General features: G+C 41.6%; 1 protein-coding gene across 2 annotated transcripts in view; it reads left to right on the plus strand.

Annotated features, from left to right (window-relative positions):
- Positions 1-26,226, plus strand: part of LOC144596562 (tetratricopeptide repeat protein 7A-like) — a 176,848-nt gene that overhangs the window by 105,770 nt on the left and 44,852 nt on the right. For both annotated transcript variants that reach the window (XM_078405014.1, XM_078405015.1), the window contains exons 16-19: positions 8,283-8,396; positions 12,149-12,294; positions 15,751-15,885; positions 25,779-25,981. In XM_078405014.1, coding sequence (XP_078261140.1) covers positions 8,283-8,396; positions 12,149-12,294; positions 15,751-15,885; positions 25,779-25,981 — 598 coding nt within the window. The remainder of the gene's footprint in view (positions 1-8,282; positions 8,397-12,148; positions 12,295-15,750; positions 15,886-25,778; positions 25,982-26,226) is intronic.

Genomic DNA, 26,226 nt, shown 5'->3' on the forward strand with positions numbered 1-26,226 from the left:
TTAACCTAGTGAACCTACGCTGCACGCCCTCAATAGCAAGAATATCCTTCCTCAAATTTGGAGACCAAAACTGCACACAGTACTCCAGGTGCGGTCTCACCAGGGCACGGTAGCGCAGCGGTAGAGTTGCTGCTTTACAGCGAATGCAGCACCGGAGACTCAGGTTCGATTCTGACTACGGGTGCTGCACTGTAAGGAGTTTGTACGTTCTCCCCGTGACCTGCGTGGGTTTTCTCCGAGATCTTCGGTTTCCTCCCACACTCCAAAGACGTACAGGTATGTAGGTTAATTGGCTGGGTAAATGTAAAAATTGTCCCTAGTGGGTGTAGGATAGTGTTAATGTACGGGGATCGCTGGGCGGCACGGACTTGGAGGGCCGAAAAGGCCTGTTTCCGGCTGTATATATATATGATGATATGGTACAACTGTAGAAGGACTTCTTTGCTCCTATACTCAACTCCTCTTGTTATGAAGGCCAACATTCCATTGGCTTTCTTCACTGCCTGCTGTACCTGCATGCTTCCTTTCAGTGACTGATGCACTAGGACACCCAGATCTCGTTGAACATCCCCTCTTCCTAACTTGACACCATTCAGATAATAATCTGCCTTTCTATTCTTACTTCCAAAGTGAATAACCTCACATTTATCTACATTAAACTGCATCTGCCATGTATCCGCCCACTCACACAACCTGTCCAAGTCACCCTGCAGCCTTATTGCATCTTCCTCACAATTCACACTACCCCCCAGCTTAGTATCATCTGCAAATTTGCTAATGGTACTTTTAATCCCTTCATCTAAGTCATTAATGTATATCGTAAATAGCTGGGGTCCCAGCACCGAACCTTGCGATACCCCACTGGTCACTGCCTGCCATTCCGAAAGGGACCTGCTTTCTGTCTGTCAAACAATTTTCTATCCATGTCAGTACCCTACCCCCAATACCATGTGCTCTAATTTTGCCCACTAATCTCCTATGTGGGACCTTGTCGAAGGCTTTCTGAAAGTCGAGGTACACCACATCCACTGACTCTCCCCTGTCAATTTTCCTAGTTACATCCTCAAAAAATTCCAGTAGATTTGTCAAGCATGATTTCCCCTTCGTAAATCCATGCTGACTCGGAATGATCCTGTTACTGCTATCCAAATGCTCAGCAATTTCGTCTTTTATAATTGACTCCAGCATCTTCCCCACCACTGATGTCAGACTAACTGGTCTATAATTACCCGTTTTCTCTCTCCCTCCTTTCTTAAAAAGTGGGATAACATTTGCTATCCTCCAATCCACAGGAACTGATCCTGAATCTATAGAACATTGAAAAATGATCTCCAATGCTTCCACTATTTCTAGAGCCACCTCCTTAAGTACCCTGGGATGCAGACCATCAGGCCCTGGGGATTTATCAGCCTTCAGTCCCATCAGTCTACCCAAAACCATTTCCTGCCTAATGTGGATTTCCTTCAGTTCCTCCATCACCCTAGGTTCTCCGGCCCCTAGAACATTTGGGAGATTGTGTGTATCTTCCTCAGTGAAGACAGATCCAAAGTAATGGTTTAACTCGTCTGCCATTTCTTTGTTCCCCATAATAAATTCCCCTGCTTCTGTCTTCAAGGGACCCACATTTGCCATGACTATTTTTTTCCTCTTCACGTACCTAAAAAAACTTTTGCTATCCTACTTTATATTATTGGCTGGTTTACCCTCGTACCTCATCTTTTCTCCCCGTATTGCCTTTTTAGTTAACTTTTGTTGCTCTTTAAAAGAGTCCCAATCCTCTGTCTTCCCACTCTTCTTTGCTATGTTATACTTCCTCTCCTTAATTTTTATGCTGTCCTTGACTTCCCTTGTCAGCCACAGGTGTCTCTTACTCCCCTTAGAGTCTTTCCGCCTCTTTGGGATAAATTGATCCTGCAACCTCTGCATTATTCCCAGGAATACCTGCCATTGCTATTCTACCGTCTTCCCTGCTAGGGCCTCCTTCCAGTCAATTTTGGCCAGCTCCTGCCTCATGCCTCTGTAATCAGCACCTTGGTTGTCCCGGTGCAGGTTTTCAACTTGAAATGTTGCCAATTCCCTTCCCCCCCCACAGATGCTGCTCAGTTCCTCCAGCTAATTCCCCCTCCACCTACGTTCCTTCTTCCAGCTTCACAATTTGCAACTCTTCAATCCTTTTGTTTCACACCTTCTGTCTTTTCATCTCTGGCCTTTGTCCACCATCTGCCTATCAAAACCCTCCTCACCTGTATCAACCTATCGCATAGACAGGAACTGCAGATGTTGGTTTATACCAAAGATAGACACAGGATGCTGGAGGAACTCAGCAGGTTAGGCAGTATCTCTGGAGAAAAGGAATAGGTTTACATTTTATGTTGGAACCTCTCTACATTCTGAAGAAGGGTTCCGACCTGAAATGTCGCCTATTCCTTTTCTCCAGAGATGCTATTTGACCCACTGAGCTACTCCAACATTTTGTATCTATCTTTAATCTATTGCAGGCTTTGTCCTGCCCCTCCTCTCTTCCAGCTTTCTTTCCCCCCACCCAAACCCCCCACAATCAGTCTGAAGAGGTGTTCAATCCCAAAAAGTAATCTATCCATATTCTCCAGAGATGCTGCCTGACCCGCTGTGTTATTTCAGCACATTGTGTCTTTTTTTTGTATACCATCATCTGTAGTTCCTTGTATCTGCATCCTCCAGTTTATTGTTCGTTTGCCAGTAGTTGTTAGTTGACCGTACTCCTTGGCTGTGGCAGAAAACCCACTGAAGTCACTTTTATAGAGCGAACGAGCAGAAGAATCTTGTTGTGTGGTCAAACTTTATGAATATTAGACGCCTTTTGAAAAAAATTCCGAGGAAAGAAATTTCCTTGCAGCTTACCAGCCATGGGTTTCATGGTATGTGTAGGATTGTCTGCTTAGGATTTGCTTTTGCATTCTCAGGATCCTATTTTTCTTTCTTATTTAAAGCTTATTCATGTCTTAGCCAGTGGAGGCAGAGAAAATTTTGATCTTGAACTGTAGCGAGTTTGCTGTCGAGATTAGGACATCTCGGAAGGAAAATCTATTAGAAGAATCTTACACCACCCACCCCACCCGCCAACACTGCACATTGCGGTAGTGTACATTCCTGCTCAAGCTGATGTCCACAGCCTCGCACGGATGACAGTTTTGAGATGTCATATCTATTCTGAGTCTATTCCATTGTGCAGGATAGTGTCCTGGGTGATAAGATGGGACCTTGTCCTCGGAAAGGCAGTGGAGTGGCCACTTCTGCCAGTGCTGCCATGGATCGTTGCACCTGTCACAAGCATTGATTGGTGAGGGCAAAGTCAAGTAGGCTTGATTTGCTCGCTACCTGATGTAGTCCCAGTCAGATCACCATCTCCTTCAGGACTCAATGCTGGAAGTCTAGCTTAGTTGGTGAGAATATAGCCAAACTATTTTTGGATGTCGAAATCCTCCATCCTTAATAAGCTCTGTGCTCTTTTACTTGCAATGCAACTTCAATGTGTTAATCATCAAGAAGGAGACTGTCTAGAATGTGATCAAAGAGGATTCATTCATAGGGAATGAAGAATGGGCGGTGGTAATCATGAGTGATTTCATAGCCCTTGTTTGACCTGATGCTATGGGGTCTGGAGTCAAATATTGACTACTCTCAGAGGTACTCTGTCCTGCCTGTATACTAATATATGGACACCACTAGCAAGTATGTCCCACTCATGGAAAAATACAATCTGAAGAAGGGTCCCAACCCGAAACGTCACCTATTCATGATCTCCACAGTTGCTGCCTGACCTGCAGTTACTCCAGCATTTTGTGTCCTTTAGTGTAAACCAGCATCTGCAGTTCCTGAATTTTCATTAATGCACACCCAGTTACTGTGATGGAGGAGATGTGCAGGAAGGAACTTCATATGTTGGTCTATGGAAGATAGACACAAAATGATGGAGTAACTCAGCAGGTCAGGCAGCATCTCGGGAGAAAAGAAACAGGTGACGTTTCAGGTCGGAACCCTTCTTCAGACTGAAAGATAGAGAAGGCCAGAACAAAACACGGCCAGCAACAGGTTTGGCCTCTATCTTTCAGTCTGAAGAAGGGTTCTGACCTGAAACATCACCTGTTCCTTTCCTCCAGTGTTGCTGCCTGACCTGCTGAGTTACTCCATCATTTTGTGTCTAACCGTGATGGAGGAGTCTGGCATGTTGTCTGCTGTGTGATTCTGTGAGTAAGACTGTATTTGCTATCTCTTAACTCGGCTGTAGTCAGCTGTCCTAGTTGAGACACCCATCCCCAGATGGTTGTGGGAAGGACTTTGCCGTGCCTGATTTGCAGATGGTAAAGCAATATCAGATTGAGGAAAGCGTTCAGGCTGCTGAAAGTAGACAGGAGTCTCTCTGAAAGACCAGAATTGTGGAATTGCTGCTTATTCACACATGCCATTGTTGTCTGTTGAGAAAATACAAGTTTTCACTAGGGAAAACAAAAATTATCTTTGAAGTATTGATGCCATCTTTATGTTAAATCAGAACTTCCTAAAATGTCATAATTATTATCAGGGTAAAATGCATGAAAAAGCTTGAAAAATACCCTCTGGCTCAGGCCACAAGAGCACACTACTTGTATTCCCCAGGTTGGTAGCTTTGTTTAAGTCTAAAGATTTCTTGTTTTTATAAACTTATTTTTCAGTATTGATGTTAGTCCAGGGCAAGCATTCAGGAAAAGAGACGGATGCCCCAAACCTGGATCCCTACTCTTTATTTCCTGTCTGCCAACCAATTTTCTATCCATGTCAATACTCTATCCCCAATACCATGTGCTCTAATTTTGCCCACTAATCTCCTATGTGGGACCTTATCAAAGGCTTTCTGAAAGTCCAGGTGCACTACATCCACTGGTTCTCCCTTGTCCATTTTACTTGTTACATCCTCAAAAGATTCCAGAAGATTTGTCAAGCATGATTTCCCCTTCGTAAATCCATGCTGACTTGGACCGATCCTGTTACTGCAATCCAAATGCGCCGCTATTACATCTTTGATAATCGACTCCAACATTTTCCCCACCACTGATGTCAGGCTAACTGGTCTATAATTCCCTGCTTTCTCTCTCTCCCTCCTTTCTTGGAAAGTGGGACAACATTAGCTACCCTCCAATCCACAGGAACTGATCCAGAATCTATACAACATTGGAAAATGATCACTAATGCATCCAAGATTTCTAGAGCCACCTCCTTGAGTACTCAGGGATGCAGACCATCAGGCCCTGGGAATTTATCAGCCTTAAGTCCCATCAGTCTACCCAACACCATTTCCTTACTAATGTGAATTTTCTTCAGTCCCTCTGTCACCCTAGGTCCTCTGTCCCCTAGTACACCTGGGAGATTGTTTGTGTCTTCCTTAGTGCAGACAGAACCAAAGTACCTGTTCAACTCATCTGCCATTTCCTTGTTCCCCATAATAAATTCACCTTCTGTCACCTTTCTGTCTTCAAGGTACCCACATTTGTATTCACAGCCAGTCATTTGAATGTAAAGGGAGAGAGAAAAGATAGAAATGGCTTTGTCTCCATTTTGGATACTTATTATCTGTCATGAATTTGAGCATTTTCTTGAAATTTTCGCTTAATTAATATTTATCTGCTTTTCATGTACTAAGTACTGCACTGTATTCTCTTTTAGATGGTGGAAAGCTGATGTCCTTTTAGTCAGTTATAACCTGATCCTAGATGGCTTGAAAATGCACTGAGCTCCTAATTTCCTTTTCTTTGTTGCTTGCTCAAGCCAACATGGTCTAAATTTAGAAATCAATGTGAGATTGAGTAAACTACTCGGATAAAACCCATTGAGCCTTGTGATGTTTTTCTAGCTGAATTTCTCCTATCTTTTTAATCGAATTACTTTTTTTCATCTCCTGTGAAAATAGGTTTTAAGCATGTCAGTTAGCTCAGTGTCAATATATGTTTATAAATAAAGATATATATGAATTCCAAAATCTTAACTTCCATATTCATGTAGCCCTTTTGTAAGAAGTTAACCCTATACTTGCTTTCAATTGTTTTGGGCCTAAACTCTGAGAATGGCTATTTTTCTGAAGCAGTCAATTCATGCCAAATCAATTCCTTTCATCTTGACAGCCTTTTTCTAACATTGTGTCAATTTCCCCATATATTTAATCCCATTTCTGAATTTTATGGGAGGTGATTTTTTTCATCTACCTATGAATTGCTTTTAAGTTATTGACTATGCTCCCGTAACAAGACGTGGAATGATGTTAGTGAACACCCAGGCATGGCTTCAGGTTTCAATGATTAAATGGTTCTTTATTGTCACGTATGCACAGCACAATGTAATTCTTTTGCACAACCCACAAATGCGCAGTCGCCATATTTTGGCACCGTTTACAAAGAAAAATAAATAGTTTAAAGTCCAGTCCACATGTTGGATGGACTGGAGTGCCCGCAGCCCAGGTAAGCCCCTGGCTGCTAGAGACCCGCGACCAGGGACACCTCCTGCAGCCAGCCTTGAAGGCAATACCCCAGTCCCTCCCCTACCGGCCCACTCCTCACATCCATTGCCTCCAGCGGCTCCCTCCTCTTCCTGTCCAACTGTGAGATAGATCATTTTCTGCTCAATAAGTCAAGACTGGTAGCAAATGGCATCCCCCTGCATTGCACTGAGCAACGCCATGCAGACAGGTCTGTACATTGTATTCTGCCAGAGTCAACTAATTACCTGAGCAAAAGGAATGTGGGTACCGTCTTGCTCCAACCCCTTGCTTTAGACAAGTTGAGCGAAAATGCAAACTGCCTAAGATATTCCTGGCAGTTACAATGCATGACCTTCCCTTCCTTAGCAGAGCTCTCAATGGTCCCTGCAGTATGGGGGTTAAGATGTTAATATAGCACTATATTGCCCATAATTATCATTGTATCCTTCAAACCTTTGTTGTACCAGCTGACCATCCAGCTCATGTTAAGGGCGTTATGTGGAAAATGATAAAACAATTGTAGCGTGTTCCTCCTTTTTACAGTAAATAATTTGTAACACAGAGCTAAATGCGTTATTGTTGCTCTGGATTGTCAGAGTGAATGTGTTGAAGATTTCAAACTACTTTCAATTATGTGCAAAAATATGTTGCAAGCTGCCCTGTTTCATCTATTTCTCCCTGTATATGATGGAAACTGGGGAGAGAGGGACACTTCCTTCCACTAACATTGAAACTGAATCATTCTGTGCTGACATATTATTTTTCCGTTGTCAGCCATTTAGGTGAGAAATCTGAGGGTGTTATTTTATGTTTGTATTATTCTACCTGCAATAAATACAAATCTAAACTAGAGAGAATAAACAAAAATGCTTGCTAACATTGCACTATGTATAATTTAGTGAAAGTTAGATTGAGCAGCAGAAATGGTTTTCGAATTCCTGCAGTTCATTTCTTAGATGCAGCAAGTACATGCAAACATCTTAAATATATATCGGGATATAACTGACTGCCAAGGGAAATGAATATGTTACATTCTGTAATGTGGGAGGAAATGGCTTGGGCAATATCTTTGGTCTTAAGTTAGTATGTGCACAAGTTACATTGGGCACACTAAATCATGGCAGGTTAAATTGTTCGCTCCAAAATCGATGCCATAGCTGGCTGGAGCATCTTGTGGATATTTAAGGGGCAAAGTTGGCACCTTTTTGCTGCGTTAGTCAGAACTTAAGCACTTGGTTGTTTCTCAATGTGGACAGGTGGTTGAAGGATTGGCCTTGGCTCCATGTTGAAAATGATCTTTGCTCCAGAGATTACATTCTATTGAGTTGGAGCCAGTTCTACTCGATTGCAGCCAATTCAGCAATCCTTCACTTGACAGCTGGAGCCAACGGGCATTGCTCCAGTTGGACTCATGGTCTCAATTTGCCCATCAGGGACAGATGGATGTGCAAGTTCCGGACAATCCTTTAACTGATCCCCTAACATCCATTAAAACTAATCAGGTCTATTTCACTGGTTACCAACTGTTATGTACTATAAAGCTCTGATTACAATGCAAGCTATTTAATCAATGTGCATCTTCGTGAAATACCTGTCAAAGTGGGGCTTATTCATAAGGTACTCATTTAACATTTCTGTAATGCATTAGGTAATTGTCTTCAACAATAAAATGTTTGTAGATCAAGATTATCTGCATTGTGGATGGTCCTATTTTGTGAAAAATTAAATAAACTGCTTTTTAAATGTATACAATATAAAAATGAGTGGGTTATTTTTTAATATTCTTGTTTTGCAGTTTATTTTTCACCAAAGTCAAACTTGAGGCGATTCACAAAGGACCTGATGAAGCTCTTGAAACCTGCAAACACATGTTAAACATGTGGCAGAAAACATACATTTCACAGTTCAAGTAGGTTATGCTATTAATACTTAATGGAAAAGGCAATGCTGAATGTACTTTGAAGCAGAATCAATTTTAATAATTTTCTGACTTCGTGATGTGAAAGATATGTGGTGGTTCGTGAATGTGTTCATAGGGTCTAAGAGCAGAATTGGACCATTCGGCCCATCAAGTCTACTCCACCATTCAATCATGGCTGATCTATCTTTCCCTCTCAACCCCATTCTCCTGCCTTCTCCCCATAACGCCAGACACTCTTACTAATCTAGAATCTGTCAATCTCCGCCTTTAAAATATCCATCGACTTGGCCTCCATAGCCACTGATTCACCACCCTCTGACTAAAGAAATTCCTCCTTGTCTTTTTTCTAAAGGTATGTCCCTTTATTCTCAGGTTATAGTCCTAGACTCTCCCACTAGTGGAAACATCCTCTCAACCTTCACTCTATCCTTATAATACAAAAACATAAATTAACTATTTTCCTGCCACTTGAAGTGAAATTGATACCTGAATATCAAGCTCGAAGCCCTCTATATTTATTTAAAACAAAAAGCTTCACTGGCCAACGTCCAAGGAGGTGCAAAGAATTCATATTTCAGATCAGTGACCTTTTGAAAGGTGAACATTATATGTGTGATCCTGCTGTATTCACATTAGTGCATCTGGCCCGAAAAATAATAATGGCACTGCACTTTTCATCTGTTAGAATTTTTACCATATTGTGTTTGTTTATTTACACATTATAAATTTTGCATTTTCTTCAGTGATTTGCATCAGTGAGACAAGACCCATTTTCTTAACTGATTATGAATTTTGTCTGAAAGCTGTACAAAAGATTACTGCAGTCAGATAAACAAAAAAAGGTCACTGCCCCTCCCACTCCCAGTCTGACCTTTCCGTCATGGGCTTCCTCCATTGTCATAGTGAGGCCCACTGCAAATTGGAGGAACAGCACCTCATATTTCGCTTGGGCAGCTTACACCCCAGTGGTATGCACATTGACTTCTCTAACTTTAGTTAGCTCCTCTGTCCCTCTCTTCCCCTCCCCCTTCCCAGTTCTCCCACTGTCTTCCTGTCTCCAACTACATCCTTTCTTTGTCCCGCCCCCTCCCCTGACATCAGTCTGAAGAAGGGTCTCGACCCGAAACATCACCCATTCCTTCTCTCCTGAGATGCTGCCTGACCTGCTGAGTTACTCCAGCTTTTTGTGATACCTAGCATTATATCCAGGTGACTTCCTTTATTTTCATTTAAACACACATTATGCATTGATATGTGTTTATTATATTTAAACTTGTTGGAGTATTGTAGTTACCAGTATCATATAAAATTGCAAAAACATGACTTCTTCATGTGCAGCAGAATATATACTTCGGATATGTAATGAAGAAAATGGGCATGAATTCATTCAAATATTAGATGTCTAATCTCACTAGATAATGATAAAGAAATAGTACCCCATGGACAGTTTTGTTATCCCACAGCCACATCTCGCAGATGCAAATAAACAATATATTTTCTGCCTTCAGAGAAAGATGCTTTCCACACAAGTCAATAGTTAAATGAAATAAAGTGGTTTAATTTTGTTTACAGGGACTTTCCAAACTGCAATGGAGGTGGAATTTCAAAATGTATGCTTTATATAACAATTAAGTAGTTACAATGCATTAGTTGTAAAGCAATGATCAAGACTAGTGTACATTTCCCCAGCAGGATTGAACAAATGGCTGGATAATTTGTCGATCTCTTGGTTTTTCTAAGTAGGGCTGACAGGCAGGTTAAGTTGAAATTATCATTGGGCTCCACTTGGTTTAATCATACAACTGCTTGTAGATGGTTGATTCCTATATGGGTTTTAATGGCAATTTTTACTGTTTTGTATATCCCACACTCTTATTTACACTTTTATATCAATCCCAGAACTTCTTGCCTTTTACTTGCTTCATTAAGGCACATGGGTGTCAAAAGTTAAATGTAATGAAAGAAACAAAAAATTGCAGGTGTTAATAATGCAGACAGAATGCTAGAAATGTTCAGGAGACCTGCTGCCATTTGTGAAGAGAGAAAATGAAGTGACATTTTAGTTGGATAACCTTTTTATCAGAACTGAATAAAGTTAGAAATTAAATGCATTTTAAATTGAAGAGCAGGGGATATGGTGGAGAAAAAAAATTGAATTTCTGCAATCGGATGGAGCCCGAGAGATCCTAAAGCACACAAATCTTAGGGGGTTACAAATAGAAGGAGATCAATGAAAATGGAAGAGAGAAAGGAAAAAGAGTGAAACGATACTGGAACTGTGAGATAATGGGGAAAAATACAAAGTTGCAGATTCGGAAGTTTGAAAAAACAGCAAAGGATGCTGGAAGTATAATCTTTGCTGGAACACTGGACCCTTAATCAGTACAAATGAGCAACAATGCTTTCTCCTCATTGGCCATCACCACAGAGGCAATTCAACATTGCATGCTCAGTCCCCTGCTCTAGACCTTCGATTGCATAGCCAGACAGAGCCCCACTGCCATCCTTACATTTGCCAAAGATACCACCGTTGTTGGACGAATTAACGAGTAATGAGACAAAGAAGGAGATTGATAATCTGATTGAATGGTGCAAAACAACATTCTTATTCTCACCATTAGCAACACCAAAGAGCTGATTATTTACAAGGAACAGCAGATGCTGTTTTACAAAAAAAGACACAAACTGTCTTGGAGTAGCTCTGAAGAAGGGTCCCGACCCAAAACGTTACCTATTCGTGTTCTCTGGATATGTTGCCTGACCCACTGAGTTACCTATTGTGTCCAAAGAGCTGATTGTTAACTTCAGGAAGGGAAAGTCAAGGATCCGTGAACCTGCCTTCATCAGTGGGATGGCGGTGGAAAGGGTCAACAGTTTCAAGTAGCTGGACGTGAACATCTCTGAAGATCTGTCTTGGGCTCAGCATATTGATGTAAGCACAAAGAAAGCTCATCAATACATAGAGTCATACAGTGTGGAAACAGGCCCTTTGGCCCAACTTGCCCACATGACCAACATTCCACATCTGCACTAGTCCCACCTGCCAGTATTTGACCCATATCTCTCTCAACCTATCCCATCCAGGTACCTGTCCAAATGACTTTTAAACATTGTGATAGTACCTGCCTCAACTACCTCCCCCTGTTGCTCATTCCAGATACCTATCACCCATTGTGTAAAAAAACATTTCCCCCTCCCCTTAAACCTATGGTTCTTGATTCCCTTACTCTACGTAAAAGACTGTATTTACCCTATCTATTCCTCTCATAATCTTATACATCTCTATAAGATCGCCTTTCATCCTCCTGCGCTCCAAGGAATAAAGTCCTAGCCTGCTCAGCCTCTCCAGCAATTTGTTTTTTTGGTCCACATTCCAGTATTTGTATTCTTTTATGACTCAGGGGGTGATTTATCCTTGTCCAAAAAAAGGGCCAGGCAAAAATTGAAGCAGGAAGAGGGAAGACCATTTATGCTATTATAGAGGCTAACTACACTAACTCAGTGGTCAACCAGCATCTCTGGAGATAAAGGATAGGTGACGCTTAGGGTCGCAATCCTATTTCATGCTGCTTTTGGGCAGACCCAGTCGTTCAACTGAGCTCACTAATGAAGGAGGGCTAGTTCGACAAGATACTGGATGCCATTATGAAACATAATGAATGACTCTGGGAAAGGAAAATGGAAACAGTAGAAAATGTTGTGTATTGTCATCCTTCTGATTACACGTGTTCTTATTTCAGTGATTGGGACAAAGAAAGCAGTCTAACTGAAGGGGCACAGATTGACAAACAGAGCACGCTTCAAAGCAGCGTGGGTGAAGGAGCATCGGCTGAGAAACGAAACACCATCCAGCTAGCTTTTCCTGATTTTCACGAGGGTGAATCAGGTAAGGATTCCGAAATTATATCGTAGGTTTGACAGGATTAGGGTTTTCCCTAATGGAAAATACTTAATCTTTACAGAAATATTTCAGCTATTTACTTATATAGAGGAAGCAAAAATATAAATGACTTTGCTTGAATTTTTACTGCTGAAATAATAATTTTAAGCAGATTCCACAATGTCAAATATTGGTGAATCCTGCTCAGATTGGAACTCCTTCCTTTATCCTTGAGTGGGTTTACTTTAGTCAGTTTAGTTTATTGTCAAATGTACCGAGGTACAGTTAAAAGCTTTTTATGTTGCGTGCTATCCAGTCATTGGAAAGACAATACATGATTGCAATACAGCCGTCCACTATGTACAGATACATGATAAAGGGAATAACGTTTAGTGCAAGATAACGTACAGGAAAGTCCGAATTAAGATAGTCCGAGGATCTCCAATGAGGTAGATGGTAGGTCAGGACCACTCTTTAGTTGGTGATAGGATGGTTCAGTTGCCTGATAACAACTGGGAAAAAACTGTCCCTGAATCTGGAGGTGTGTGTTTTTACACTTTCATACCTCTTGCCTGATGTGAGAGGGAAGAAGAGGATGTATAAGCGATGAGACTCATCCTTGATTATGCTGCCTGACCCACTGTTCCTCCAGCTTTTTGTTTTTTTGCTCAAGATTCCAACATGTGCAGTTTCTTGTGTCTCCATTGTAAACACATTAACATTTCAGGCTGATAACCTTTCTTCAGTTCTTATGAAAGCGGGCACGTTTTAAGTTACAGAGGAGAGAGGTAGAGAGAATAAAATAAGTATCTGTGATGGAGAAATCAAGTGGCAGTGTTTGAACCGCAGTTGCAGTGAGTAGATCAAAAACAGGAGTAAATGATTTCCATGTTCATGCCAGATTAAGTCTATAAATTTGGGCCCAAATGTCTCAGTAACAAACTTGGACTCTCAGAGAGCATTCTTTCACAGCAGATTTTATTATGTTCTGTATAGTCAGATTTAGAACATAGGAATGCAGTAATTAAAAAAATATCACAACAATGGAGGGGAACTCATTTTTTAGGATACCATAATCATGTGAGTATGTAATCTCATATCTGTATGCATGTGGAGTTAGGATTACTAAGAACGTAGAAAAGTACAGTACAGGAACAGTCCCTGCTGTGCACTTTGATCGCCTTCCTTTGTTCGCAAATCCAGCAATCTTGGTGTGGTCTGCAAACTTACTAAATAACCCATCCACATTTATGTCCAAGGCATTTACCTACAGAGGTCCCAGCACAGATCCACGTGGAAATCCACTGGTCTTCAACGATTAGTGATTTTCCTCTTTATAAATGGTTTGTCGATTTGAAATGATGTAGTTAAAATAGCTCATTCCCAAGAGGTTTTAAGATTTGACATCTGTTGCTATTTAGCTAATTGTATTATATAGGTACAGCTGAGGCATACGATCTGGTTTGCAGAATCTGGTCTTCATGACTCTTGATTTCACGCATTATATTTTGGGATGAGACTACGCAGTCGGACTTGAAATAGGAAGTGGTTCAATAGGTGAATGATAAACAATTTGGTGTGTGACAATTTGGAGGGGCATTCATATTTTGGTGGTTCAATTCCCAATAACAATTCTGCTATAATCAGCAAATCAGCAACATCCCTGTGTTTGACAAGTAATCATTAAAAAAATCAAGTTCCCTAAATGTAGAGTCTAAACCACACAACTGATGAAGATAAGATATTTGTTGATATAAGGAACTGCAGATACTGGTTTACAAAAAAAGACACAAAGTGCTGGAGTTACTCAGCAGGTCTGACAGCATCTCTGGGGAACATGGATAGGTGATGTTTCGGGTCGGGACCCTTCTTCGATGTGAAGAAGGGTCCTGACCCAAAATGTTACATATCCTTGTCCTCTAATAATGCTGTCTGACCTCCTGATTTAATTCATAAAATAAGGTTTATTGTGTTTATTCGTCTGTACCCACTACTTAATCTCCGGATTTAGTCAAAGATAGTAAGATAATTCCACTTCAAACATTTTTGGAATAAATCCAGAACCTTTCAAAACGTGTTTTGAAAGAACTAAAATGGTATTCTGCATTTGATATACAAGGGTGTTAAATACATAATTAGAACTGTGATCATTTGTCCATGCAAAATTATATTTCAAATACTTCAACCTGTTATGGGGACCTTTTTAGAGAAAAGATATTAGAAGCACGGGAAAGATGCAAAACAGTTTTATTAGAATAACTATTCGTGTGTAATCTTTTCTTGTCTTTTCTTTGACTGGGTAGCAAGCAAACAAAATGTGACAATAATAAACAAAACTAGAAGAAGGCATGAGGGGACAGAGCAGATCGGTAAGATGAAGGGAAAATAAAACTAATGCACTAGCTTAGGAACAGGGGTGATTAATATTGGAGACAAACTAATTGAAATTTTCAAAATTCTAGGATTTTCCACAAGGTCATGAAATTGGTGACAGAAATTTAAGAATATTGCAAACATAAAAAGTAGAGGTTAAATAATGTGACAGATTAATGGAATATAAAATATGCTACAGGTTGCGACTGTAACTAAGTCCATGACAGTGCTTCTGAGCTAGTGGTTCAGATTTTTATTTCAGAGCGCTGTTCAATTTATTTTATGGGGTAATACATATGTAATATATTCAGTCAAGGAAGCAGTAACTAATTGAGCACATAGAAGGCTAAATTCTTTTGCCAAAGGGATAAGGTAAAATTTAGAGGGAAGTCATATTTAAGCTATGCAATATCCTTGACAACCAGGCCAATTACTGAGCACATTTGTGATCATTGAGTTGTGATCATTGAGTTACTGGCCCTGAATAAAGCTCAGAGAAGCAGTGAAGTTAATCTCAAGAAATAGTTGACTGGCTGATCTGAGAATTGAAGAAATGTGGGCTTTCTAGGCCTTGAAAGATGATTAAGATATTCTTCAACACATAAGTATGATTCACATGTGAAATGGGGCGGCCGAGAAGGAAGAAGGACCCAGCGGGGGGCAGCTACGAAAAGATAAGATTGTATATGAACTTTTGAAACTGTTGGTACCAAAATCGTGGCAAATCTTTACGATTTTACCATAACAAAGAATTTCACTGTACCGAGGTACATGTAACAATAAAGTATAATTGAATCATGCTTGTGACGTTTTGAATGCAAATAAACTGTGTGAAGCCAACGTGGGATTGAAGGATTCTTTAGAAGGATCTGCAAAGATGGTGCAAAAAGCTTTTCCTAATCTCGCTCTCATTTTCTTCTGAAAATTACTTCTACTTCATGAAATGTTGACGAAACAAGTCATTGATTTGCATTCATCACGGCTGGAACTATATAGCCTCCCACAATGAACACAAAGCACCTGTTACAACAGTTTCTTGTCAGTCTTTAAATGAAAATACTCGACTAAAATTGCTGAACTGTGCTGTAGGTTCCCAGCGAGTCTCATCAGTCGCTGCTTCTCGAATGGAATTTGCAGCATCTGAGGTGTCTGAACAAAGCACCAGCGTGAAAAATTCCCCCAAGCACTTGTCCATCATTTTGGAGCAGATTTGGCTGCAGGCTGGTAAGTGTAAATATTTCATTGGTATATGACAAGCTCATGACATAGTGCTGCATATTACTAGGGGTTCACAGTTTCTAAACTGGATGGTAGAAAAATAGTGCTGTGGTAAAAGATCACCCGTGATCTTAATGAGCAAAGGGCTAAATAGCCACCTCCTGTTCATATTTTTGTTCTAAATTCAGTGGTACATAAAAGAAAGATGATACAGGAATCATGGGGGACACCCATCTGCATATAAAACTCTGGAAGCTAAATTTGCAGTCACAGTGAGGGGAATGAGTTTAAGGAATGTATTAAAGATGGTTTCTGGGTCAGTGTGTCGCAGAACCACCTGGGGATCAGGTTATTTTCGATGTAGTATTGTGCAATGAAACAGGGTTAATTAATAACCTGGTAGTAAAAAAGCCTTTGGGGAAGAGTGGTCTGAATATAATGGAATTTTATATAGCGTTTGAGTGATTCAATTAATTCCGTAACTAGAGTCTTAAATTTGAACAGCATGCAAGTCTGGGGATGAGTTGGAAAAGGTAGTTTGGGAAACTAGATTTTTTTTAAAATGAAAGTGAATTTTTATTTTTTAAATTCTTTAAATTACCAATGTGTAAAGTAATCATGTGCAAACAAATACATTCCCAAAATGTGTAGGAAGGCTGGTCAAACACGAATGATGAAACCAGTTAAAGTTAAATGAAGTATTAGATTTTCCAAAGGAGAGCTAAACGTGAAGTATGGGAGGAGTTTAGAATTCAGCAAAAGATGCCAAAAAAATCTAAAAAAATAGAAAGAGTGTTAACTAGCTAGGGACATATTAATTGACTGCAAAGACTTACATAAGCATGTAAAAAGGCAGAGATTAGCAAATATAAACATTGGTTCCACTGAAGCGATAAGAGAAATAGTAGAGGCATTTAAAAATGTTCTGTTGCTACTTTCATGGTGTGGTAACTTTATGACCCTTCAGTCAATAGGCCCTGAATTTATCATTATATTTGTAAAAGGGCCAACTTATGTGGAGAATGTGTAAATGGGGAATAAGTAAAAAAGGATGTTATAAAAACGATGACAGAGCTTATTCATGTTGGACTACCTCATGATGAAATGGAACTTTGTGTTCTTTCTATGTCTGTTTTAATCCATAGCTCTTCATGATAACTGATGATGTTTCAGCAGTAAGTTTTATGTACCTTTTGTAAAGTTTTGAGCTGAATCATAGTTACCCATTAATGGGAATAAGTCTTAGAGTGATGGTGTATAATTGAAACAATGCCAGAGTATCCTAAAGTAAGTTGCAACATTTTGCAGTACAATTCAGGATACCAATAATTAGTATCCTAAGTTCTTTTTCATCTTTTTTCTGTACTCTTTCCACCTAAATGGCATCTTTCCTACAGCAGAGTGACCAAAACTGAACAAAATGTCCCAAATGTGGCCACACCAACGTCTTGCACACCTCTAACATAACATCCCAATTTCTATGTAGGAAAGAACTGCAGATGCTGGTTTGCACTGAAGATAGACACAAAATGCCGGAGTAACTCAGCAGGACAGGCAGGACCTCTGGATAGAAAGAATGGGTGATGTTATGGTTCGGTACCCTTCTTACTCAATTCCCTGACTGATGAATGCCAGCATGCCAAAAGCCACCCTACCACACTATCTACCTGTGATGCCACTTTGAGGAAACTAGGTACTTGTATCTTAGATCCCTCAAGATCCTACCATTTATTGTGAAGGCCCTAAACTGATTTGGCTTCCCAAAATTAAACATTTCAAACTCATCTGAATTAAATTCAATTTGCCATTCTTCAGCCCATGCCCAGCTGATCAAGATCCTGCTGCAATTCTTGATAACCATCTGCAATTTCCACAATACCATCTATTTTTTATTGTTTTGTCTATATGGAATGAGCTGCCAGAGGAAGTAGTTGAGGCAGACACAATAACAACATTTGGAAGACATTTTGACGAGTACACGGGTGGGAAAGGTTTAGAAGGATGTGGGTCAAATGCAGGTAAATGGGACTAGCTTAGATGGGGCATCTTGGTCGGCATGGATGAGTTGGGCCGAAGGGCTTCTTTCCATGCTTTATGACTCTATCTGCAAATGTACTCATCATGCCTTGTATATATTCTCAACCAAATCCTGATGTAGGTCCTAAACAGCAATGAGCTCAGCACCGATCCCTGAGACACACCACTAGTCACAGGCTTCCAGACTGAAAACAAACTTTCACCATCACCTTCTGCTTCCTACCATGAATCCAATTCTGTATCCAGTTAGCTAGCTCTCCCAGGATCCCATGCGATCTAACCGTCCAGTGCAGCCTGAAAGCGCAGTCAAAAGCTTTATAAAAAGGCCTTGCTGAAGTCCTTACAGACTAGTTAAAGGTTGCTTTGCAAATGCAGGGAAATATACACTGGAATTCCCCACTGTATATACTGCTTCCACTAGTATTTTTCTTATCATATACCAATGACACGGACTTGGGTGTGCAGGATGCCACTTCCACATTTGGAGCTGGCATGAAGCTTGGAGATTCATTGAACTGTGGCAAGAATAATATCAGATATCAAGGCTGTAAAAAGTGCAGATTGGCAGACTTTACTGGTGAAATATAATGCAGAGAAATGTGAAGTGCTGTATTTTGTAAGAGTGGATAAAAAGGGGCATTAAAAGTAGTTGGAACAATTCTGAAAGGATGCAAGGCCAGTGAGATCTGAGAGTATAGATGCACTGATTACTGAAAGTGGCAGGGCAGGTTGCGAAAATGTTTAAAAAGCACCTCCCCTTCACCTTTCACTCTCTCTCCCTTTGCTCCTCATTCTCTCCCTCACGGTTCACTCTCCCCCTTACCTTTCACTCTTTCTCCCCCACACCTTTCATTATCCCTCCCCCTCACTCCTCACTCTCCCTCCCCCTCATCTCTCGCTCTCCCTCCCCCTCGCCCCTTACTCTCCCTCATCCTAGCTGTGGCTGGTCAGTCACTGAGTGTAAACAAGACAGAGACGGATTCTCAGATATTCAAGGAATCTGGAGTGAATGCAGGAAAGTGGTGCTGAGGTAAAAGATCAGCCATGAAGACACTGAAAGGCAGAACAGGCACAAGCTGATATCCTATTCCTGCTACTCTTTCCAAAGTTCTGTTATGTTCTCCCTGCGCCTTTCTCCTCCTCTTCCCTTCTGCATTTCTCTCTTTCTTTCTCAGAAAAAGAAAACAGTTCCTGTTGTTGAGTATGTGGTAATGTGATACCTAACAGTTTGCTGTGTTAAACGGTTTGTTGTGGCTGAGATAGACACAAAGAGCTGGAGTAACGCAGCGGGTCAGGCAGCATCTCTGGAGAAAAAAGATGGGTGATGTTGCAGGTTGGGACTCTTCTTCAAACCTAAAACGTCACCCATCCTTTTTCTCCAGAGATGCTGCCTGACTTGCTGAGTTACTCCAGCACTCTGTGTCTATCTTCGGAATATACCAGCATTGGCAGTTCCATTCTACACGTTGTTGTTAATTAAAAACATTAACGATGCAGTGGTGCTGGTTTCCAACGGGCACGGTAACAGACGCACCACACTTCTCTGTCCTCCATACAGCTGGCAAGCTCCTCTTTTGTCTCTACATATGCGTCTTCCATCAACGTCTTCAGCATCGTCTTGTTTGGTCGTCATGGGTTCCATGTTCCATGGGTGGGTTCCCACAGCACAACCTTGTTTGCTGGTGTTTCTGGATGGCGGTGGCAATGACCAGCGAGCCTCATCCTTCTCGACCTGATCTTCTCGGCCAGAGGTGGAATCTCCCCATAGAGCTGGGCGTTGGTGATGTGGTCCCTCCAACTGACATTTTGAACTTTTCTGAGCATTCAGGTGTAGACACCATCGAGAGACTTGGACAGTGCTCGAGTGAGAGTCCATGCCTCACACCCGTACAATAATATTGTCTCTACAGTTGCATGGAAGAATCTCAGTTTGAGACCCTTAACATCCGAGACGTCCAGATTTTCCCCATGTTATGGAGGGCTTTCCGTGCAAGCGCTTTCCGGACCTTGATGTCATTTTCCGAGCTCTGCATCCTTGCTCCCAGGTACTTGAAGTCCTCCACTTTAACCATATAACCATATAACAACTACAGCACGGAAACAGGCCCGTTCGGCCCTACCAGTCCACGCCGACCACTCTCCCTGACCTAGTCTCATCTACCTGCACTCAGACCATAACCCTCTAATCCCCTCTTATCCATATACCTATCCAATTTACTCTTAAATAATAAAATCGAGCCTGCCTCCACCACTTCCACCGGAAGCCCATTCCATACAACCACCACCCTCTGAGTAAAGAAGTTACCCCTCATGTTACCCCTAAACTTTTGTCCCTCAATTCTGAAGCTATGTCCCCTTGTTGGAATCTTCCCCACTCTCAAAGGAAAAAGCCTACCCACGTCAACTCTGTCCGTCCCTCTCAAAATTTTAAAAACCTCTATCAAGTCCACCCTCAACCTTCTACGCTCCAAAGAATAAAGACCCAACCTGTTCAACCTCTCTCTGTAGCTTAAGTGCTGAAACCCAGGCAACATTCTAGTAAATATCCTCTGTACCCTCTCCATTTTGTCGACATCCTTCCTATAATTTGGCGACCAGAACTGCACACCATACTCCAGATTCGGCCTCACCAATGCCCTGTACAATTTTAACATTACATCCCAACTTTTATACTCGATGCTCTGATTTATAAAGGCAAGCATACCAAACGCCTTCTTCACCACCCTATCCACATGAGATTCCACCTTCAGGGAACAATGCACAGTTATTCCCAGATCCCTCTGTTCCACTGCATTCCTCAATTCCCTACCATTTACCCTGTACGTCCTATTTTGATTTGTCCTACCAAAATGCAGCACCTCACACTTATCAGCATTAAACTCCATCTGCCATCTTTCAGCCCACCCTTCCAAAAGGCCCACGTCTCTCTGTAGACTTTGAAACTCTACTTCATTATTAACTACACCACCTATCTTAGTATCATCTGCATATTTACTAATCCAATTTGCCACACCATCATCCAGATCATTAATGTAAATGACAAACAACAGTGGACCCAACACAGATCCTTGGGGTACTCCACTAGACACTGGCCTCCAACCTGACATACAATTGTCAACCATTACCCTCTGGTATCTCCCATTCAGCCATTGTTGAATCCATCTTGCAACCTCACTATTAATACCCAACGATTTAACCTTCTTAATCAACCTTCCATGTGGAACCTTGTCAAATGCCTTACTGAAGTCCATATAGACAACATCCACAGCCTTGCCCTTATCAATTTCCCTGGTAACCTCTTCAAAAAATTCAAGAAGATTAGTCAAACATGACCTTCCAGGCACAAATCCATGTTGACTGTTTCTAATCAGGCCTTGTTTATCCAAATAATTATATATATTGTCCCTAAGTATCTTTTCCATTAATTTTCCCACCACAGACGTCAAACTAACAGGTCTATAATTGCTAGGTTTACTTTTAGAACCTTTTTTAAACAAAGGCACAACATGCGCAATGCGCCAATCTTCCGGCACCATCCCCGTTTCTAATGACGTTTGAAATATTTCCGTCATAGCCCCTGCTATTTCTGCACTAACTTCCCTCAATGTCCTAGGGAATATCCTATCAGGACCTGGAGACTTATCCACTTTTATATTTTTCAAAAGTGTCCGTACCTCCTCTTCTTTAATCCTCATAATTTCCATCACAATCCTCATAATTTTCTTGAAAGATGCACCCCCATTGGTCTTAAGAGGCTCATGGTCACCACCTTTGAACGCCACGTACTCTGTCTTCTTGGCATTGAGGTGGAGGCCCACTTTCTCGAACTCCGTCTCAACCCTGCTGAGCAGCTCCTGTGCCTCCCCAATTTGGTCTGACCGCAGGACGATGTCATCAACGAAGACGAGGTCTGACAAGTTGACTGACCCGATTCTTCTCGAACTTGGGGTGATTGTGAAGCCGAGGTCCTCGTGTTCCTTGAGCGCCTGCCTCGTTGCATAATCAAGGACAATGACAAAGAGAAAGGGGGTCAGCGTGTCTCCCTGTAAGACCCCTGCGAGGATTTTGAACACTTTGCTCTCGCCATCTGGGGTGACGACCGTGGCCGTGGTGCCCAAGTGCATATCCTCAATGGCTCTCAGGAGACGAGGATGGAATACTATAAGCCTTCAAAATCCTCATCATTTTGCATCGATGAATCGAGTCAAACGCCTTCTTGAAGTCAATGAAGGTTAGGTTGTAATTCTTCACCTCCTCAATGATTCTTTGGAGGGCAAAGGTCTGTGTGACCGTGTTCCTCTTCTCTCTGAAGCCGTTCTGATTGGAATGTAGCTTCGATGCGATGGCAGCCCTAATCCGGTTGAGAATCAAGCGGTTGTAGACTTTGGCCAAGACACATGTCAGGCTGATGCGACGATAGTTGTCGGTCTTGTTCGGGCTCCCAGATTTGGGGACAGGGATGATGTTGGATTATGACCATTGTGTTGGCTTGACATTCGTCATTAGCGCTGTGTTGTAGAACTTGAGCATGATGTCACAAGCTCACAATTTTTCAACACTTCTGGAGGGATGTTATCAGGGCCTGGACTCTTCCCTTGCTTCAGCGAGATCTTCACCTTTCGCAGCTCCTCCAAGGTAAAGTTGCAGTCGTGAATCTGTACATCCATGAGGACAGTCTCATTCTCCTCATCTTCCTCAGTGACAGTTGGAGGTGATCCAAGTAGGTTCTTGAAGTGGGTGAACCACGTGTTGATTTGGTTTTCTGGAGAGTTCCCGTTGACTTGACCTGACTTGGCCTTCCTCCTGCTACTGATCTCGTTCACGACCCTCCATGCCTCGCTATACCGCTTGCCATCGTTGGCAGCCTCTACTCCCTCTATCATTCTCGCAACCCCCTCCTTCAGTTTGTCGTACACCTCAAAGAGTTGGGATTTGGCTGCCTTCAGGTCCTCCTTGAGCTGCTCATTCCTGCTCCTAGTGTAGGCCCCTTGGCATTCACAACTACTTTCCGTGCTGCAACAACTTCTGGGTGCTCAGAGTTGCGACTTCTCTTCACACGCTTCACTTTGGGTAGACTCTTCATTGCTTCAGAGTTGGCCTCTATGAACCGTTCGTAGTGAGTCGTAGCATATTCCCTCGCCTCAGCTCCTCCCCGCTTCTTCCTCCTCCTCTTCTTGTTTCTCCTCCTCCAGCATCTGGAAGCGGTTCACCACCTCTACTGTGTATTGGGACTGTAGATCTGGTCGAGAGGAAAACAACTTTCTCCTTGGGGCCTGTAGATTTAGGCTGCCTCAGGCTAAGCAGCACTCGCATTGTTACCACTCGGTGATCCGAGCTCACAGTCTCAAAAGTGCTGTACGCTTCAGCGTCCATGACACTGTTGAGCCATTTGCGTCATACCATGATGTAATCTAGCTGGATTACACGTTGTGGTTAATGGTTTTCATTGTGAACCCTGAAAAGTCTTCATGTCATTATCCCAATTTCTTTGTCAGGCGTCACCCTGATGACCACAGACCTTTTTGTTCGGGCGAAAGCAGGTGAATTATAGCCTGCATTGTAGGGTGACAGTTACGTGGCATCAGAAAATCACACTTATCTGCCACAAAGCAAGTTAATAAGATAGCTGTTTGACATGGTAGAGTTTAAAACCCATTTGAACTCTAGCTAAAATGATTGAACAATGTTCAGAGGGAACACCTTACCACACTCGGGGATTGTAGCACGTGGATGTCAGCAAGATCTCAGCTGGAGAAGCGACTAATCTGGATTTATTTTTTGATTTTACAAATTTTATATTAACTAGCATGATTGCTGAGTCATAGAATGTACACATTCATTTCCATTCACACCAATTGTGCCTGTTAACTACAATTAGTTAACAGCCTGCGTTACCTTAAAATTAAGGCTCAATGGATTACAGTTAATATATTAGCATGGACTGCGAAGTAGTTATTGACAGAAAACTGTGGAAGACCAAATAGGTCCCTTTGATCAAAGTGTTTGGATGTTTAGAGAATTTTAGCTATGACACATAGTATGGGAATTTTGAATTAAAGTTGGGGATAAGTGTTGATTTTGGTAGGAAAGGATTAGAGTCAGAGTGATACAGTGAGGAAACAGGTCCTTTGGCCCAACTGGCCAACATGTCGCAGCTACACTAGTCCCACTTGCCAGCATTTGGTCCATATCCCTCCAAACCTGTCCTATCCATGTACCTGTCTAACTGCTTCTTAAATGTTGGGATAGTCCCTGCCTCAACTACCTCCTCTGGTAGCTTGTTCCATACATCCACTATCCTTTGTGTGAAAAAGTTACCCCCCAGATTCCTATTAAATCTTTTCCCCTTCACCTTAAACCTGTGGTCCTCAATTCACCTACTCTGGGCAAGAGACTCTGCGCATCTCCCAGGTCTATTCCTCTCATAATCTTATACACCTCTAGAAGATCACTCTTGACGAACAAATAGCTTTTTTTAGTCCTCAGCCTACCAGAGATCAGGCTACAGATCAGAATGAAATTTACCTTCAATTGAACTCTTCTTGATGAGTAGGAGAGTTTTTATATATGAATAAAAGATTCCTACAACCTTGCAGACAAAACACCCCTTCCATGGTGCCTCTCCATAGTTCCTTGACTGGAGCATTAATGGGATAATCATACTTGCAGAGGCTTTTGAGTAAAATAAATAGTGTTGGAAACTATGCAGAAATCATAAATTATTTTCTGCGTGCCCAGTTAAACAAGCAGGAGCCCAGATAAATATGAAAGAACAAAAATATATATCAACAGAAAATTGCTCATTGACTTTGACAGCTCTTTTCAATATTTTTCTTAACTCACTGCAGATTTAGTTATTCACTTCCAGTTGAAGAGTTTAGAATATCAAATAATCAGGACTTCATCCAAATGTCGGCCTGCTAAATTAGCCAGCTATAGAGTTTCCAATATACACTTTGAAATTTGAAAGCACTGTTCAAAATTAAATCTCGTTATACCGAAATCTGCACTTCATTCACTTTACGTTAGAATTATCTAAATTTAGGTCTATAATCTCCTTTCATTAAAGGTTGTCAAACAATGCAATTAATTCTCAAGAATTGGTCTTGTGATGATTGGTCTTTTTGATTGAATCGATTGAAAGATACATCATGGAAACAACCCCTTCAGCCCTCTGAGTCCATGCGATTATTGATCGCCCATTCACATTAGTTCGATGTCATCAGGACAATTTTACAGAGGCCAATTAACCTACAATCCCGCATGTCTTTGGGATGTTGGTGGAAACCGGAGCATGCAGAGGAAACCCACGCAGTCACAGGGAGAATGTGCAAACTCCACACAGACAGCACCCAAGGTCAGGATCGAACCCAGGTCTCTGACTCTGTGTGGCAGCAGCTCTACCAGCTGTGGTACTGTGCCACCCTCGTGACAATTGATCGCATGATGATTGAATATAAATTTCAAATGTTAATGACCATGTTATAAATATTTGAATCATTTTTAAGTGCAGTAATTGGATTTCACTCTTAATTGGTGTGCTAAACGGATTTCGCTGTTTAGCCCTAACACCCGATTGGGAATCCCCAAAACTCAGGAAAATTTAAAGAGTTTTAAGAAGATAATTTTGGTTATTTTGCACAATGATTGCTGTGATAAAATGCAACTTGTGAAGTTCCCAATGGTAACTACTTGCAGCTCTTTGAGAGTGTGGTCGGCTTGTACTCAGTGGGGTGAAGAGCCTGTTTCTTTGCTGTATCTTTCAAACAATCAATCAAAAGCATTTCAGATAACAAGTCCAATTCTCTCTCTGTTTTAGCATTTTTCTCTTTCATGGAATTTGAACATTTTTGTTTTATTAGCTGAACTTTTTATTCAACTACAAAGAACCAAGGAAGCCTCATTTTGCATCCAAGAGGCAGCCAGCCTTTTCTCTGTGTCGCATGATGTAATGTTTATGCGGGGGAGGTTGGCAGAGGTGAGCGGCAACTTGAATGCAGCCAAGCACTTTTATGATGAAGCTCTTGCCATGAATCCACAAAGCGCAAAAATCATGGAGCACTTGGTGAGTTATTTTGTATTGAACTTTTTAAGTCTTGCAAAAATAAAAATATGTTCTTGAATCTCGCATGCGCATACATGCACATACATGCACACATACAGGAAAACACAAGCAGACATGCACATGCATACACTCACACACGCGCGCAGTCATGTGCACACACTGACCCACACACTTGTACACAGATGCACGCACTCATATGCGTGCACACACACATGCACATTAGGAATGCACGCATGCACACGTGC

The sequence above is a fragment of the Rhinoraja longicauda genome, chromosome 9, assembly GCF_053455715.1.
Source record: "Rhinoraja longicauda isolate Sanriku21f chromosome 9, sRhiLon1.1, whole genome shotgun sequence".
In the NCBI taxonomy this organism is placed as follows: domain Eukaryota; kingdom Metazoa; phylum Chordata; class Chondrichthyes; order Rajiformes; family Arhynchobatidae; genus Rhinoraja; species Rhinoraja longicauda.